The 13,272-nt window shown below is 30.2% G+C and overlaps 2 protein-coding genes across 2 annotated transcripts in view; both read left to right on the forward strand.

The window, feature by feature from the left end:
- Positions 1 to 10,080, forward strand: part of LOC123305798 (chitin synthase chs-2) — a 50,032-nt gene extending 39,952 nt beyond the window's left edge. Inside the window, exons 3-15 of the mRNA XM_044887631.1 lie at positions 348 to 886; positions 1,398 to 1,804; positions 2,853 to 3,633; positions 3,747 to 4,220; positions 4,306 to 4,733; positions 4,797 to 4,964; positions 5,041 to 5,346; positions 6,188 to 6,435; positions 6,522 to 6,819; positions 6,949 to 7,125; positions 9,166 to 9,333; positions 9,400 to 9,649; positions 9,708 to 10,080. Coding sequence (XP_044743566.1) covers positions 348 to 886; positions 1,398 to 1,804; positions 2,853 to 3,633; positions 3,747 to 4,220; positions 4,306 to 4,733; positions 4,797 to 4,964; positions 5,041 to 5,346; positions 6,188 to 6,435; positions 6,522 to 6,819; positions 6,949 to 7,125; positions 9,166 to 9,333; positions 9,400 to 9,649; positions 9,708 to 10,027 — 4,564 coding nt within the window. The 3' untranslated portion in view covers positions 10,028 to 10,080. The remainder of the gene's footprint in view (positions 1 to 347; positions 887 to 1,397; positions 1,805 to 2,852; positions 3,634 to 3,746; positions 4,221 to 4,305; positions 4,734 to 4,796; positions 4,965 to 5,040; positions 5,347 to 6,187; positions 6,436 to 6,521; positions 6,820 to 6,948; positions 7,126 to 9,165; positions 9,334 to 9,399; positions 9,650 to 9,707) is intronic.
- A 1,699-nt stretch (positions 10,081 to 11,779) lies between these two features.
- On the forward strand, positions 11,780 to 13,019 carry LOC123305315 (thioredoxin reductase-like selenoprotein T homolog CG3887). The gene is made up of 3 exons (XM_044887002.1): positions 11,780 to 12,107; positions 12,221 to 12,350; positions 12,421 to 13,019. The coding sequence occupies exons 1-3, from the start codon at positions 11,956 to 11,958 to the stop codon at positions 12,751 to 12,753; spliced, it is 615 nt and encodes a 204-aa protein (XP_044742937.1). The 5' UTR covers positions 11,780 to 11,955; the 3' UTR covers positions 12,754 to 13,019.
- The last annotated feature ends 253 nt before the right edge of the window (positions 13,020 to 13,272 follow it).

The raw sequence follows: 13,272 nt of genomic DNA on the forward strand, positions 1-13,272 counted from the left end.
GTTTTTATGAAACTTTTGATCAATTGTACAATATAAAAATATCTATAGGTAATGCTTCATTGTCAATTTATATAAAGCTTTTTTTTGTAATTAAGTTATTAAAATTCTGATCTCTTATGTAAATTGACTATATTTGGCCTTTGGTCTGTGTGAATGAATAGAGACTCACAAACTCAATAATTGTTTGTCAAAATAAAACAATACAAGTATAAAAAACAGTTTTTAACTTTTTTTAAATCACGTTTTTTAATTATGATTATAAACAATAAAGTCGAAAATTTGGTTAATGTTAGTGTAATGTTTATATTTTTAGTTCTTTTTAACATTATATTTTTTGTTTGTTTCAGCCAACGAACCGTACAAGAAACAAAAGGATGGGACGTCTTTCGAAATCCACCACGCAAGGTGGATTCTGGATCAATGGCAAATCAACGATGTTTCGAAATCACTGCCAAAATATTAAAAATATGCGCTTATCTTATAACATTTGCAATTGTTTTGGGTGGTGCCACGATATCCAAAGGAGCAATATTATTTATGACATCACAATTAAAGAAAAATAAAGTTGTTCCATATTGTAATAGAGAAATTGGTCGTGAAAAACAATTTATAGTACAATTACCAGATGAAGAGCGTATAGCATGGACGTGGTGTTTATTTTTTGCATTTATTATACCAGAAATTGGTACATTAATACGTGCATCCCGTATATGTTTCTTTAAATCGTGGAAGAAACCGCCATTCCATCATTTTTTGTTAGTTTTTACTGCCGAAACATTGCACACTATTGGTCTTGCAATGCTAGTCTTTGTTATATTACCCGATCTCGATGTTGTTAAAGGCGCAATGTTAACGAATTGTATGTGTATTATTCCTGCTATTTTAGGTAAGTCATGCTCAATTTGTTTCTATTTAAGCTAGACATATATAGAAGTGTCAAAAACAAAATATCTCTACCAGACGACTAAAACGCCTTTCGGTTTACTCTTATTTGAGTCAGTCATTATCTCCATATCAAAGAGAAGTGGAATTTTTTTCAAAGAAAACATTAAAAAATCTGGACTAAGTTTTAAATTACAAAAATGATCAAATAAAGTCATATTTTAGCATTCATATTCTTCTGATATATTCGATTTTGGAACATAGATTTCGATATTTTCATAAGAAACGACTTTGTAATTTACGGTTTTACTTTAACTTGTCCCGTTTTCGAAATGAAATTTATAGGCTTCCTTAAGACATGAAAACACAAAAACCATTACCTCGTAAAAATGCTGTAGGTCTTTCGGCATCATAATAAGTATGTTTTCTGTTCCTAGATCAAATTTTCACGAAGCGGTAGATATTTATAATTTTTTTAATAAATAATTTTATATTTTAATTTAATTTTGTTTTAGGTTTATTATCAAGAGGTAATAAAGAATCCAAACGATTTATCAAAGTCATTGTAGATTTATTAGCAATAGCAGCTCAAGCAACAGGTTTTGTTGTATGGCCATTATTGGAACAACGAAATCATCCGCATTTATGGATTATACCAATAGCATTAGTATTTATATCATGTGGATGGTGGGAGAATTATGTATCAATTGATTCACCATTATCTATCATGAAAAAATTAGCAAAAATTAAGGACTCATTTAAGAAAACGAAGTATTTTATGTACATATTTATATCGACGTGGAAGATTATATGTTTCTTCTGTGCAATGCTAGTAGCCCAAGTATTGAAAGGCGATAGTGTGTCAGATTATTTTACAAAAATGTCAGCTGGATTTGGTAAACATGATATTATTGTTAAAGAGGTTTGTATTTTTAATATATGTATTAAAATATATACATATACAAGGCCTCTCGCAATTTAGAGCTGCCAACTCTCCGATTTTGCGTAGGAGTATCCGGTTTTCGAGTTTGACTTCGGTTGTCGAAGAATAATTATAGATAAAATTTACTTTATTCATTTCATCTATATATATAAAATGCTTTGTCCTGAATGATTGACTGACGGAAGGAACATTGCACAGCCTAAACCACTGGTCGTAGAGGCCTGAAACTTGGAGAGTGTGTTCTTTGTGTGATCTAGGCATCTGATAAGAAAGCATTTTCCAAAATTCTACCCCTAAGGGAGTAAAAGGGAGATGCGAAGCAAATAAAAAAATACAAATAAAAAATAAACTCCACAATTTATGTAGCTATGGAAAACAAATTAATTAGCTGATAAATATAAGCAATAAGCTTTTATTATTTTATATCACATGGCCGTAGTCAAGTATTTAGGAGATGGGCCCCCATACGACAAAATGATTCCAAGTAGATTTACAAAAACTAAAAAAAAAATAAACAAACGAAAAACGGACAATATGCGGATTTATTGAATTGGCACCCTACATTAGTCGCCTTTTTATTTAAGGCAAGATACATATAAGTGAAATACGTTTCATAAGTATACATTCTCGTAGACAAACTATTTGATCTATTGATATACTTCAAATACAAAAAACTTTCTCGAAGTACAAAAAACGAATACTATTTATTTTAATTATACCTGAATAACTATATTTAACTAAATTTTTACATAGCTATCAAAGTCGCGTTTATGTGGATATCGATCGCTAGTACCCACATTGGTGCACTTTTTGCTCAACAAATAGATAAAAAATTTAAGGATCTTTACTTATTAAATATCCCGAATCAATTTGACACACTTTTAAAAATTAATGAAACGAACGTTTTGGCTTCATAAGAAGAGAGTAAAAGTTAAAGACTAGAAAAAAAATGTTGTTATTTTGAAACATTTCTTTAAAATCTATAAATTTCGCAGAAAAATATTAATTTTCATGGCTTCAATTTCAGATTAAACCAATCCTAGGTGGTACAATGACACCAGATATTGCAGAAATGATACCAACCGGTGAAGATTGGAATATACCAGCTGAATATAGTACAATATATTACGTATTAATGATCCAAATATTGGGTGCATATTTATGTTATATTTTTGGAAAATTTGCATGTAAAATTATGATACAAGGATTCAGTTACGCTTTTCCCGTCAATCTAACTGTACCTGTTTTAATATCATTGTTAATTGCTGCATGTGGATTACGTAATGGAGATCCTTGTTTCTTCCACGATTCGATTCCGGATTATTTATTCTTTGAAAGTCCCCCCGTATATTTTTTGAATGATTTTATCGCCCATCAACATGCTTGGGTGTGGTTATTGTGGCTATTATCACAAACATGGATTACGTTACATATTTGGACACCAAAATGTGAACGTTTAGCCACAACTGAAAAATTATTTGTATCGCCTATGTATGATGCCATTTTGGTGGATCAATCTATGGGTATGAATCGACAACGAGACGATCAAGCAGAAGTTAAAAGCGAGGAATTAGAGGAAATTGTTAAGGAGAAAGATGAAGACTATTACTCAGTGATATCAGATAATGCCGTGAAATCATCAGATAAAATTACCAGGATCTTTGCATGTGCTACTATGTGGCATGAAACTAAAGACGAAATGTTGGAGTTTTTAAAATCTGTGTTACGTTTAGATGAAGATCAGTGTGCTAGGCGAGTAGCGCAGAAATATTTACGAGTTGTTGATCCAGATTATTATGAATTTGAAAGTATGTATTTTAAACATCCAAAGTAATATAGTTTCCTAAACCCACTTACACAAAATGAAACTATCATCAAAAAATTTTTTTATACTTAAAGTACAAGTTTTTATATTTTCCAGCTCACATATTCTTTGACGACGCTTTCGAAATATCCGATTACAATGACGATGACAGTCAAGTGAATAAGTTCGTTAAGCTATTAGTGGAAACAATTGATGAAGCTGCAACAGATGTTCATCAAACACGTATTCATATACGTGCACCAACTAAGTGCCCAACACCATATGGTGGTCGTTTAGTTTGGACATTACCAGGAAAAACCAAAATGATTGCCCATTTAAAAGATAAATCATTGATACGTCACAGAAAACGTTGGTCTCAAGTAATGTATATGTATTATTTACTTGGACATCGCTTAATGGAGCTACCAATTTCGGTGGATCGTAAAGCTGTTATCGCTGAAAATACATTCTTATTAACTTTGGACGGGGATATTGATTTCCAACCTCATGCTGTACAATTACTGATTGATTTAATGAAAAAGAATAAGAATTTAGGAGCTGCATGTGGTCGAATTCATCCAATTGGATCAGGTACTTAAAAATTTTGTTCTTTCACCAAAACACTTATACTGTTTTATAGTTAGAAAAACTACTAAAATTTTTTTTTACATTTTAGGTCCTATGGTGTGGTATCAAATGTTCGAATATGCTATTGGACATTGGCTGCAAAAATCTACCGAACATATGATTGGATGTGTACTTTGTAGTCCTGGATGTTTTTCACTTTTCAGAGGTAAAGCTTTGATGGATGACAATGTCATGGCAAAATATACAACACGTTCAGATCAAGCTCGTCATTATGTACAATACGATCAAGGAGAAGATCGTTGGCTTTGTACACTTTTATTACAACGTGGATATCGTGTAGAATATTCAGCTGCTTCAGATGCCTACACACATTGTCCGGAAGGTTTTAATGAATTTTACAACCAACGTCGTCGATGGGTACCATCTACTATGGCAAATATTATGGATTTACTTATGGATTATAAGGAGACAATTAAAATTAATGATAATATTTCGTTACCGTATATTTTCTACCAAGTATGACTCTGAAATGTGGTAGGACATATTTTAAGAAATCTGACGTTTAATTTTGTTTTACAGATTCTTTTGATGGGTGGTACAATTTTGGGTCCTGGTACAATATTTCTTATGTTGGTGGGAGCTTTTGTTGCTGCGTTCCACATTGATAACTGGACTAGTTTTTATTACAACATTTGCCCAATTCTATTATTCATGTTAGTATGTTTCACATGCAAATCTAATATACAGGTAAGAATCATTTCTTTCAAAATCCATGTTTATATGTTTTTGTGACGTTATATTTTGTCTCCTCCCACAAAATTAGCTACTCGTCGCTCAAATATTGTCTACGGCGTATGCTTTAATTATGATGGCTGTAATTGTTGGTACAGCATTGCAATTACGTGAGGACGGTTTAGGTTCACCATCGGCCATTTTCTTAATTGTAATGACGGGTACGACGTTTATAGCCGCTTGTCTTCATCCACAAGAGTTTAAATGTGTTATTCCTGGTATTATTTATCTCCTTTCCATCCCATCTATGTACTTGTTACTTATATTGTATTCCATAATCAATTTAAATGTTGTCTCTTGGGGTACTCGTGAAGTTGCCACAAAGAAAACGAAAAAGGTTTGTGTTTGTCTAGCATCTTATATAAGTGGTGATGGACAATTAAAGGTTGAAGGTTGGTGAAGGTTTTTTATTTTAATTATTTCTTTTACTAACAGTAGATACTTTTAATATAGTTATTCTTTGCTGCCGTATTAAGTACTATTTATGGTTTAACAATGATGGCTGTATTAATTGCTATATTCTTGCAAATTGGTGAGGACGGTTTGTTAGCACCCACTTCTATATTTTTTTTGATGGTGACAGGGCAAATCGTTATTACTGGACTATTGCATCCACAAGAAGTTGGTTGTTTACCATTTGGTGTTATTTACTATATAACAGTTCCAAGCATGTATTTATTACTTATGATTTATTCTATTTTTAATTTGAATAATGTTGCATGGGGTACACGTGAAGTTACGGCTAAAAAAACTAAAAAGGTAACTGTAATTCTTATAAATAATTTCTTGGAAATTATATAATTTCCAAGTATATACTACCTTTCATAAGAAATTTCAAGTAATATAAATTTTAAACTAAAACTAATGATTAATACAAAAAACGTTAACTGCTATTCTGTATTGATGCGACTTGATATGACTAATTGCTTTGTCCCACACAATAAAAGTGGTATTTTAAAACCATAAATAAAAACAGCTATACCGAAGAATCTTCTTGTTCTTTTTTGTTTATTAACGCTGAAGAGGTGGATTTTCTAATCTTCTTTTATACTTGAAGTTTTTCTTTTATTGAATGATTTTTAGCAAGAAAAGATTCTTTTTCTGGGTTTGGTTTGGATTTGATTTTTTGAATTTTTCTAAATTTAAATAGTTTTCAAAATATAATATATTTACAACAGGAACTTGAAGAAGAACGTAAAGCTTTGGAAGAGGCTAAAAAGAAAGCTAAGCAAAAGTCTTTACTTGGATTTTTACAAGGTGGTTCAGGTAATAATGACGATGATGAGGGAAGTATTGAAATTTCTCTAGCTGGATTATTCAAATGTATGTTATGTACCCATCAAAAAAGTACTGATGAAAAGCAACAATTATTACATATTGCGGATTCTTTGGACACATTAAACAAAAAATTACATAATATTGAAAAGTAAGTTTTTAATTCTTTATATCTTATCTTTAACGACATAAATATATCAGGAATTAATGGTCATTGTCATTTCTGATTTATTACAGGATAGTAGATGTTCATGGCCACCGCCGCCGAACTACATCACAAAGTTCGCGGGACCCACAACATATGCAAACATTAAATGAGAAATCAAATGAAACTGATCAACCAACTGATACAGACACTGAAACCGTTTCCACTGTACCAAAAGAAAAACGCGATCATTTAATTAACCCATATTGGATTGAAGATAGTGGTTTACGTAATGGTAATGTTGAATACATATCAGCTGCCGAAAACTCATTTTGGAAAGATATGCTCAAAAAATATTTATATCCAATTGACGATGATCCACAAGAGAAGGTATTCGATTAACGAACCAAATTTATTATTCTTTTTCAGGTTATGATCTGTGCAAACACTAATTTTTCCATTTCAGGAAATATAACCTTTTTTCAAATTATTTTGATTCAAAACTATACAATGTTTTAGGCACGTATCGCCACTGATCTCAAAGATCTTCGGGATCAATCCGTATTTGCATTCTTCATGTTGAATGCGCTGTTTGTCTTAATTGTATTTTTACTCCAGTTAAATAAAGACAATTTACACATAAAATGGCCGCTGGGTATCAAGACAAACATAACCTATGATGAGAGTACACAAGAGGTAATGTTAAATTGAAGAATTTACCTGGCGGCTTCGTGGTTCCTGCTACCAAATTTATGTGCGTCGAATATGATTTGCTACACTACATTCTTTATACTCGGAAAAAAAATGTTTATTTATCACAGAATTTAAAAGTTTGGAACTGCGAAGCCAATAAACTAATTTTTTTTTGTGTTATCCAATATTACAGGCTAGGATTGCAGCTGATTTGATCGAGTTACGCAACAAGTCGGTATTCGCTTTCTTCATGTTCAATGCTTTATTTGTATTGGTCGTATTTTTACTACAATTGAATAAAGATCAAATTCATGTTGATTGGCCATTGGGAATCAAGACCAATATCACCTATATTGAAGAGACGGCAGAGGTATTCAGAGAAATTACGTACTCAATGTGGAGGACTAATTTCTTTGTGGGACCTTTAAGCACTCTCGCATGCCCCCACTTTTCATATAAATACATGTTCCAAAATTAATGTTTCAATAATTTTTACACCATTGCAAACATGGTTTTAATTGTTGTATTCTTGTTTAACTCTCCGATGAGAAACAGAAGGTCAAAAAATGTTATTGAGATTATTTCGTTCTTAAAAAATATTTAATATCTCAACGGGGGCCTATTCATCGCAGAGTTAATTACTCACTGATTGTATATCACAATGTGTATAATATTACTACAGTCATGGGCAAAAATATATAAAGCACATTGAAACTTTTTGTATAGAATACAACAATTTTATACAAGTTTACCCGAAAAAGAAAATACAAAACTAATTGTGAATGCACCTAATCTTGGGTGGAATGGCGTGGAATGTAAATAATATTTTTATGTTATGATACTCAATGGCAAATGGCTATTATAAAAACTAAAAATCAAAATCCATTAATATCCATTATCCATAAAAACAATGTTCCTAGTTTCGTCGTTGCTGCCCTTCAAAATAAAAATTAAAACAAATAAACAAACAATTGGCGGGGGGCTTTTGGGTTTCAAAAATTTTCCACAGGTTTTTACAGGCAGCAGCTGGAATGATTATCCAGGAATTCGTCACAACCAACAATTTCTCCTTAACCAAAAAACTATTAAATTGTTATAATTAGGTTAAAATGGTGCCTAATTAAAACAATTTAAACATTTTTTCGGAGGTTATCTGAAAAAATTGTTTAACATTTACCGTGCTTTTCCTAATTAAAATAAAAAATGTTTCCATAACCTTAAAATCACATGAGAGTACAATTTTTTTTAAACAAAAAAATATATGTTCATTTTGTTTGTTCCCAACGAAGCACGTTAAATTCTATATTTTGGTGTTGGGTTTCTTATTAATAATCTGAATAAAATTCATGAATCCATGTGTGTTAATTTTAATTTTAATTGTTTTTATATTGTATCTTCTTTAACGAGACATAAGTTAGAGAAACAAATTAAATTAAAATTGATGTATTGTTTAATGTTTGAGCAAATTGCGCATGTTTATTGCACACTCAAATGGATCTTTTCCACAAAATCTTTTTCACTTACAAAATCAAATTAACAGAAAATAATGTTTCTTTTGAGGTTACCTAACTGTGAAATTCAATGTATACTTCTAGAAGAATGCGCAACTTTCAAATGAAGTGGCAAATAAAGAGACAGAATTGACTCAGGCAAGATATGCGCATGCATGTGCATGATCACCCGATAACGGAACTGTCGTTTACTTGCGTTTGAATAAACATACGCGTGCGCAGTATGGATGTGATGTAAAACAAGCTCTATCTTTGCCTGTTAAGCCAATATTTTCTCTTTCTGGCTACTTCTTTTAGTATATGTTCAAAAAAGTTTCAAATTCACTAAAACCTTAATATTATTTTATGTGTTTTCTATTCTAACGATTGTAACAATTTCAAACAAAAATTTTGATGGATGGATCCATTTCTTGTAAATTTTATAAATATGTTTTTAATGATATTCGCACTGAAGATACATTGTAAATAATCAAATTTGAAACGAAATGAGTGATTTCCTTACGTATTTATAGAATACGTTTTTTATTTTTAGGTGCATATTACGAAAGAATACCTTCAGTTAGAACCTATTGGTTTAGTATTCGTATTTTTCTTTGCACTTATCTTGGTAATACAATTCAGTGCTATGTTGTTCCATCGTTTTGGAACATTGGCTCACATTTTGGCATCTACAGACCTAAATGTGTATTGCTCAAAGAAGGTACTATTTTTTTTTATTAGAATATAACATTTCCAAATTTAATATCTATTTTAAAATAAAATTTAGGCTGAAGATCTATCACAAGATGCCATAATAGATAAAAACGCGGTGGAATTAGTAAAACAATTACAAAAACTGCGTGGTATAGACGGAGACGGGGAGTATGATAATGACTCTGGATCGGGACGCGATGTCAGCCGACGTAAAACTATACACAATTTGGAGAAACATGCAAAAAGAAAACGTCAAATTGGTACATTGGATGTTGCATTTAAACGGCGATTCTTTAATCTGGATGCTAATTCTGCGAATCCAGGTACGATTACGATTTTCTTATATATAAAAGAGCAAAGATTTAATATTGCCTGTTTTAGGTACACCTGTATTAACTAGAAAAATCACTATGAAACGTGAAACAATCAAAGCTCTAGAAGTACGTCGTAATTCAGTGTTAGCTGAACGTCGAAAATCACAAATGCAAACATTAGGAGCAAATAATCATAATTATAGTGGTTTAAATAACAATATTTATGGGCGAAACCATCGATCATCAACAGCAGGTAGTGTCCGAAACTTATTCGGTCCACCCAACGACGGTGGTATAGTCAATAATGCCTATGAAGGTACCATATCCGAAGATGAACATGATAGAACTTCAGTGAGAATGGATCGAAATGTTGTTTTTAGACAATAATTTATATGTATAAAATTAAATAAACAAAACGCTTGCCCCAAAATATGACAATAAAATTCTAAGACAAAAGATTATCGATTCAAGATTTTGTTATTTTGTTTTGATTTAAAAATTATATGTAAATTATTATTTAAATTAATAAAAAAAAATTTAAAAAAAACTGTATTACCCACTACTTAAGTCAAAGACTGTTCGTTCTTTGAATGAAAATAAGAAAAAATATATAAAAATCATTTTTATATGTAATTTGTAAATATTCTTTTTTTATACTTGATCAAATATTAAAATATTTGTATATTTAAATATTGTATAATTTGTTGTTACCCTAACCAAAGAATACACTAACATCCTCACGAGTACCGAAGAATTATCTTCCAGAAGAGAAACGTAACGAGCTTTTGTTGACGCCGGCTAGCCAACGATATGATTTTAAATTAAACATTTATTTTTCCTATAAAAAATAATTCGATCCTTATAAATGATTATCAGAACAATTTATTTTTGAACATTCAACCTCAGAACAATTTCTTCTAAATATTTATATATTTAAACATTGTATATGTAAAATTTTTTGTTACCCTAATATCCTAACGGGTACCAAAGAAATATATAAGAGAGAAAATTCCAAAATACTTAAATTTTCGATCAAGTCACAAGCCCACAAAGAGAAAAAGTATCTCCCCAGAAGAGAAATATAACGAGCTTTAGGTGACGTCGGTGGTCGGTTAGCCAACGATATAAATTTAAATTAAAAATTTACTTTTCCTACAAAAAATAATTCGTCCTTATAAATGATTATCAGAACAATTCATTTTTGAACATTGACTCATTTAGGCTCATTCAGAGTGGGAAGTTCAAAAAGGTTCAAAAAGTGTCACAGAAAGTTGTAAATTCCTTATAAACAAATTAGTTATTTTGTTTAAATAATTGCAAAATACGTGAGAAACACAACATTTTAACTGAAATAAAATATCCATACGACCATTTGTTGAGCAAAAAAAAAAAAAAAATCGGAAAGAAATTGTTAATTTTGGAACATTAATTTGGTTATAACAATTGATCGACAAAGAATAAAGAACGAAACTAGTCTCTTAAAAAGCGTAATTTGTTAAAGTTTTAATTTTTTGACTTTTAACTTCTTTTTGTCCGGCACACCGTTTTTCTTAAAAAAAGTCGAAAAAACTGTGAACATTGCCGGTAAAAATCATAATTTTTAAAAATAAGACCAGGCTATATAAATTTTTATTTTTTTATCATCGTATTTGGCACTTTTTTATATAAAAATAGTCAATAAATTGGTCTCTTTAATATTCTGACGGAAAAAACGTATTATTATTTAAAAAGGAAAGAAAAAAGTAAGAAACATGATATATTCTGTTCACTATATGTATTGTGGAAAAATAATAAAAAATTTATTTATTATTCAACTCGTTTATTTTGTTATGGGCAATTTATAAAATGTTTTCTTGTGATTTTCAAAATAGCTAATATCGTAAACATTGCGCTAAAGTGGATTAAATTTGAAAAAAATTAATGCAGCTCTATTAAAATACAAGCAAACATAATAAACATTGGTGAATAATTCACCTTTAATAAAATACTTAATTGCTCCTTTAACTTAAAATATTGAATTACCCGGTAACACACAAATTACATAGAAAACAAGTAATTACCCGGACATTGGCAACACTGACTCAAATACGTCAGAAACACAGTAACACCAACCTTCAGACTCAAAATATATTTATAAAAAACGTGACAATCACAATTTGTACATTGGTAGCAGTGTTTGTCACAAGTAAACAAAGTGAAAAGTACATCAAATCGAAGAGAGCATAATATTTTGTATAAAAAAATATAGGGTTATTTTAGTGCTGTCAAAATTAAAAGTAAATCAATTTGGCTTACGGTGATATCGGTCATCAGCTATGGCTAATCATAATGTGACATTTTGGTATTTTTCAATAATATGTGTATTTTTTATTATAAACATACCAAGTGATACAAATGCAGATAAAGAAATTCCTTTAACAAAAATTAGTAATGGACTTAGTGCTCCAACATTGAAATTTTTCTATTGGTTAGTAGATTCGCGATACTTAATTAGTTGAAATGATATTTAATTAGTCTATAATTGAATTAAATTATGTTTTATTTAGATATTGATTGACTTAATTTTATATATTATTGCAGCTATTCCTGTGGTTATAGAAAAATGTTTGACGAATACGCAAATATTATTAATCAAAAATATCCTATTTTAATTGTTGACGGAGCTAATTATGATCCACCTAATATGAATATGTTATTAGCTAGATTTTTAGTAAGTAATTTTTTTTTGGAAACGTATGTCCATAACCTCACATTCATTAAATTTAATTTTTTTGTTACAGGCATTCGCCAAAATAGCTTTGATATTATTAATATTAAGTAGCACAAATCCCTTCGATTTTCTTGGACAACCACAACCGAGTTGGTGGAGATGGTGTTTAGAAAATAAACTATACGCTTGCATGATGTTATTCTTTTTATCAAATATCATTGAAGGGCAACTTATATCATCCGGTGCATTTGAAATATTTTTAAATGATGTACCAGTGTGGTCAAAATTAGAAACTGGACGTATTCCACAACCCGCTGAATTATTCCAAATTATTGATAATCATATGAGATTTACTGAATTCGGTGATACTACTGTTGAATTGAAACCAGGTTTTGCAAAATAACATACATTTCCATAACTTATTTTTGTGTTATCTTTATTTTTTTTTTATGTTTACAAACGAAATAAATAATATATTTGTTTTTATTTATGCAATTTTACGAGAATTATGGCTGCAAACGAACTAATTTAAGAACAGAACATTATTGTACATTTTCGGATCATTCAATGCATTTACTATTTTTAATTCATTTTCACAATTTGAACCATGGTTTCTTTTCTTAGGCATTGTGTAAATGTGTTGTTTATTATGTTAATAAAAACTTCCGATTATAATAATTGCATATTTATTCGTCTTAAATATCCTTGATTTATATTTTGCCACCGTAAAAGAGATAACAGCAAAGTATTGTCCTCCTGATTTATAAGTCACGAGAAAATCTTTTTAAAAATAAACTTACCGGTATTAGATAACACAATAACAAAATTAATTATAAAAATCCGACCGCGTTAAATAAAAAGTGAATAGGAAAAAAGAAGTCCAGTAGTGTACATAGCGACTTAACATTTGGGTCCCATTAAT

This window comes from Chrysoperla carnea, chromosome 1 (assembly GCF_905475395.1).
Source record: "Chrysoperla carnea chromosome 1, inChrCarn1.1, whole genome shotgun sequence".
NCBI classification, from domain to species: Eukaryota; Metazoa; Arthropoda; class Insecta; order Neuroptera; family Chrysopidae; genus Chrysoperla; species Chrysoperla carnea.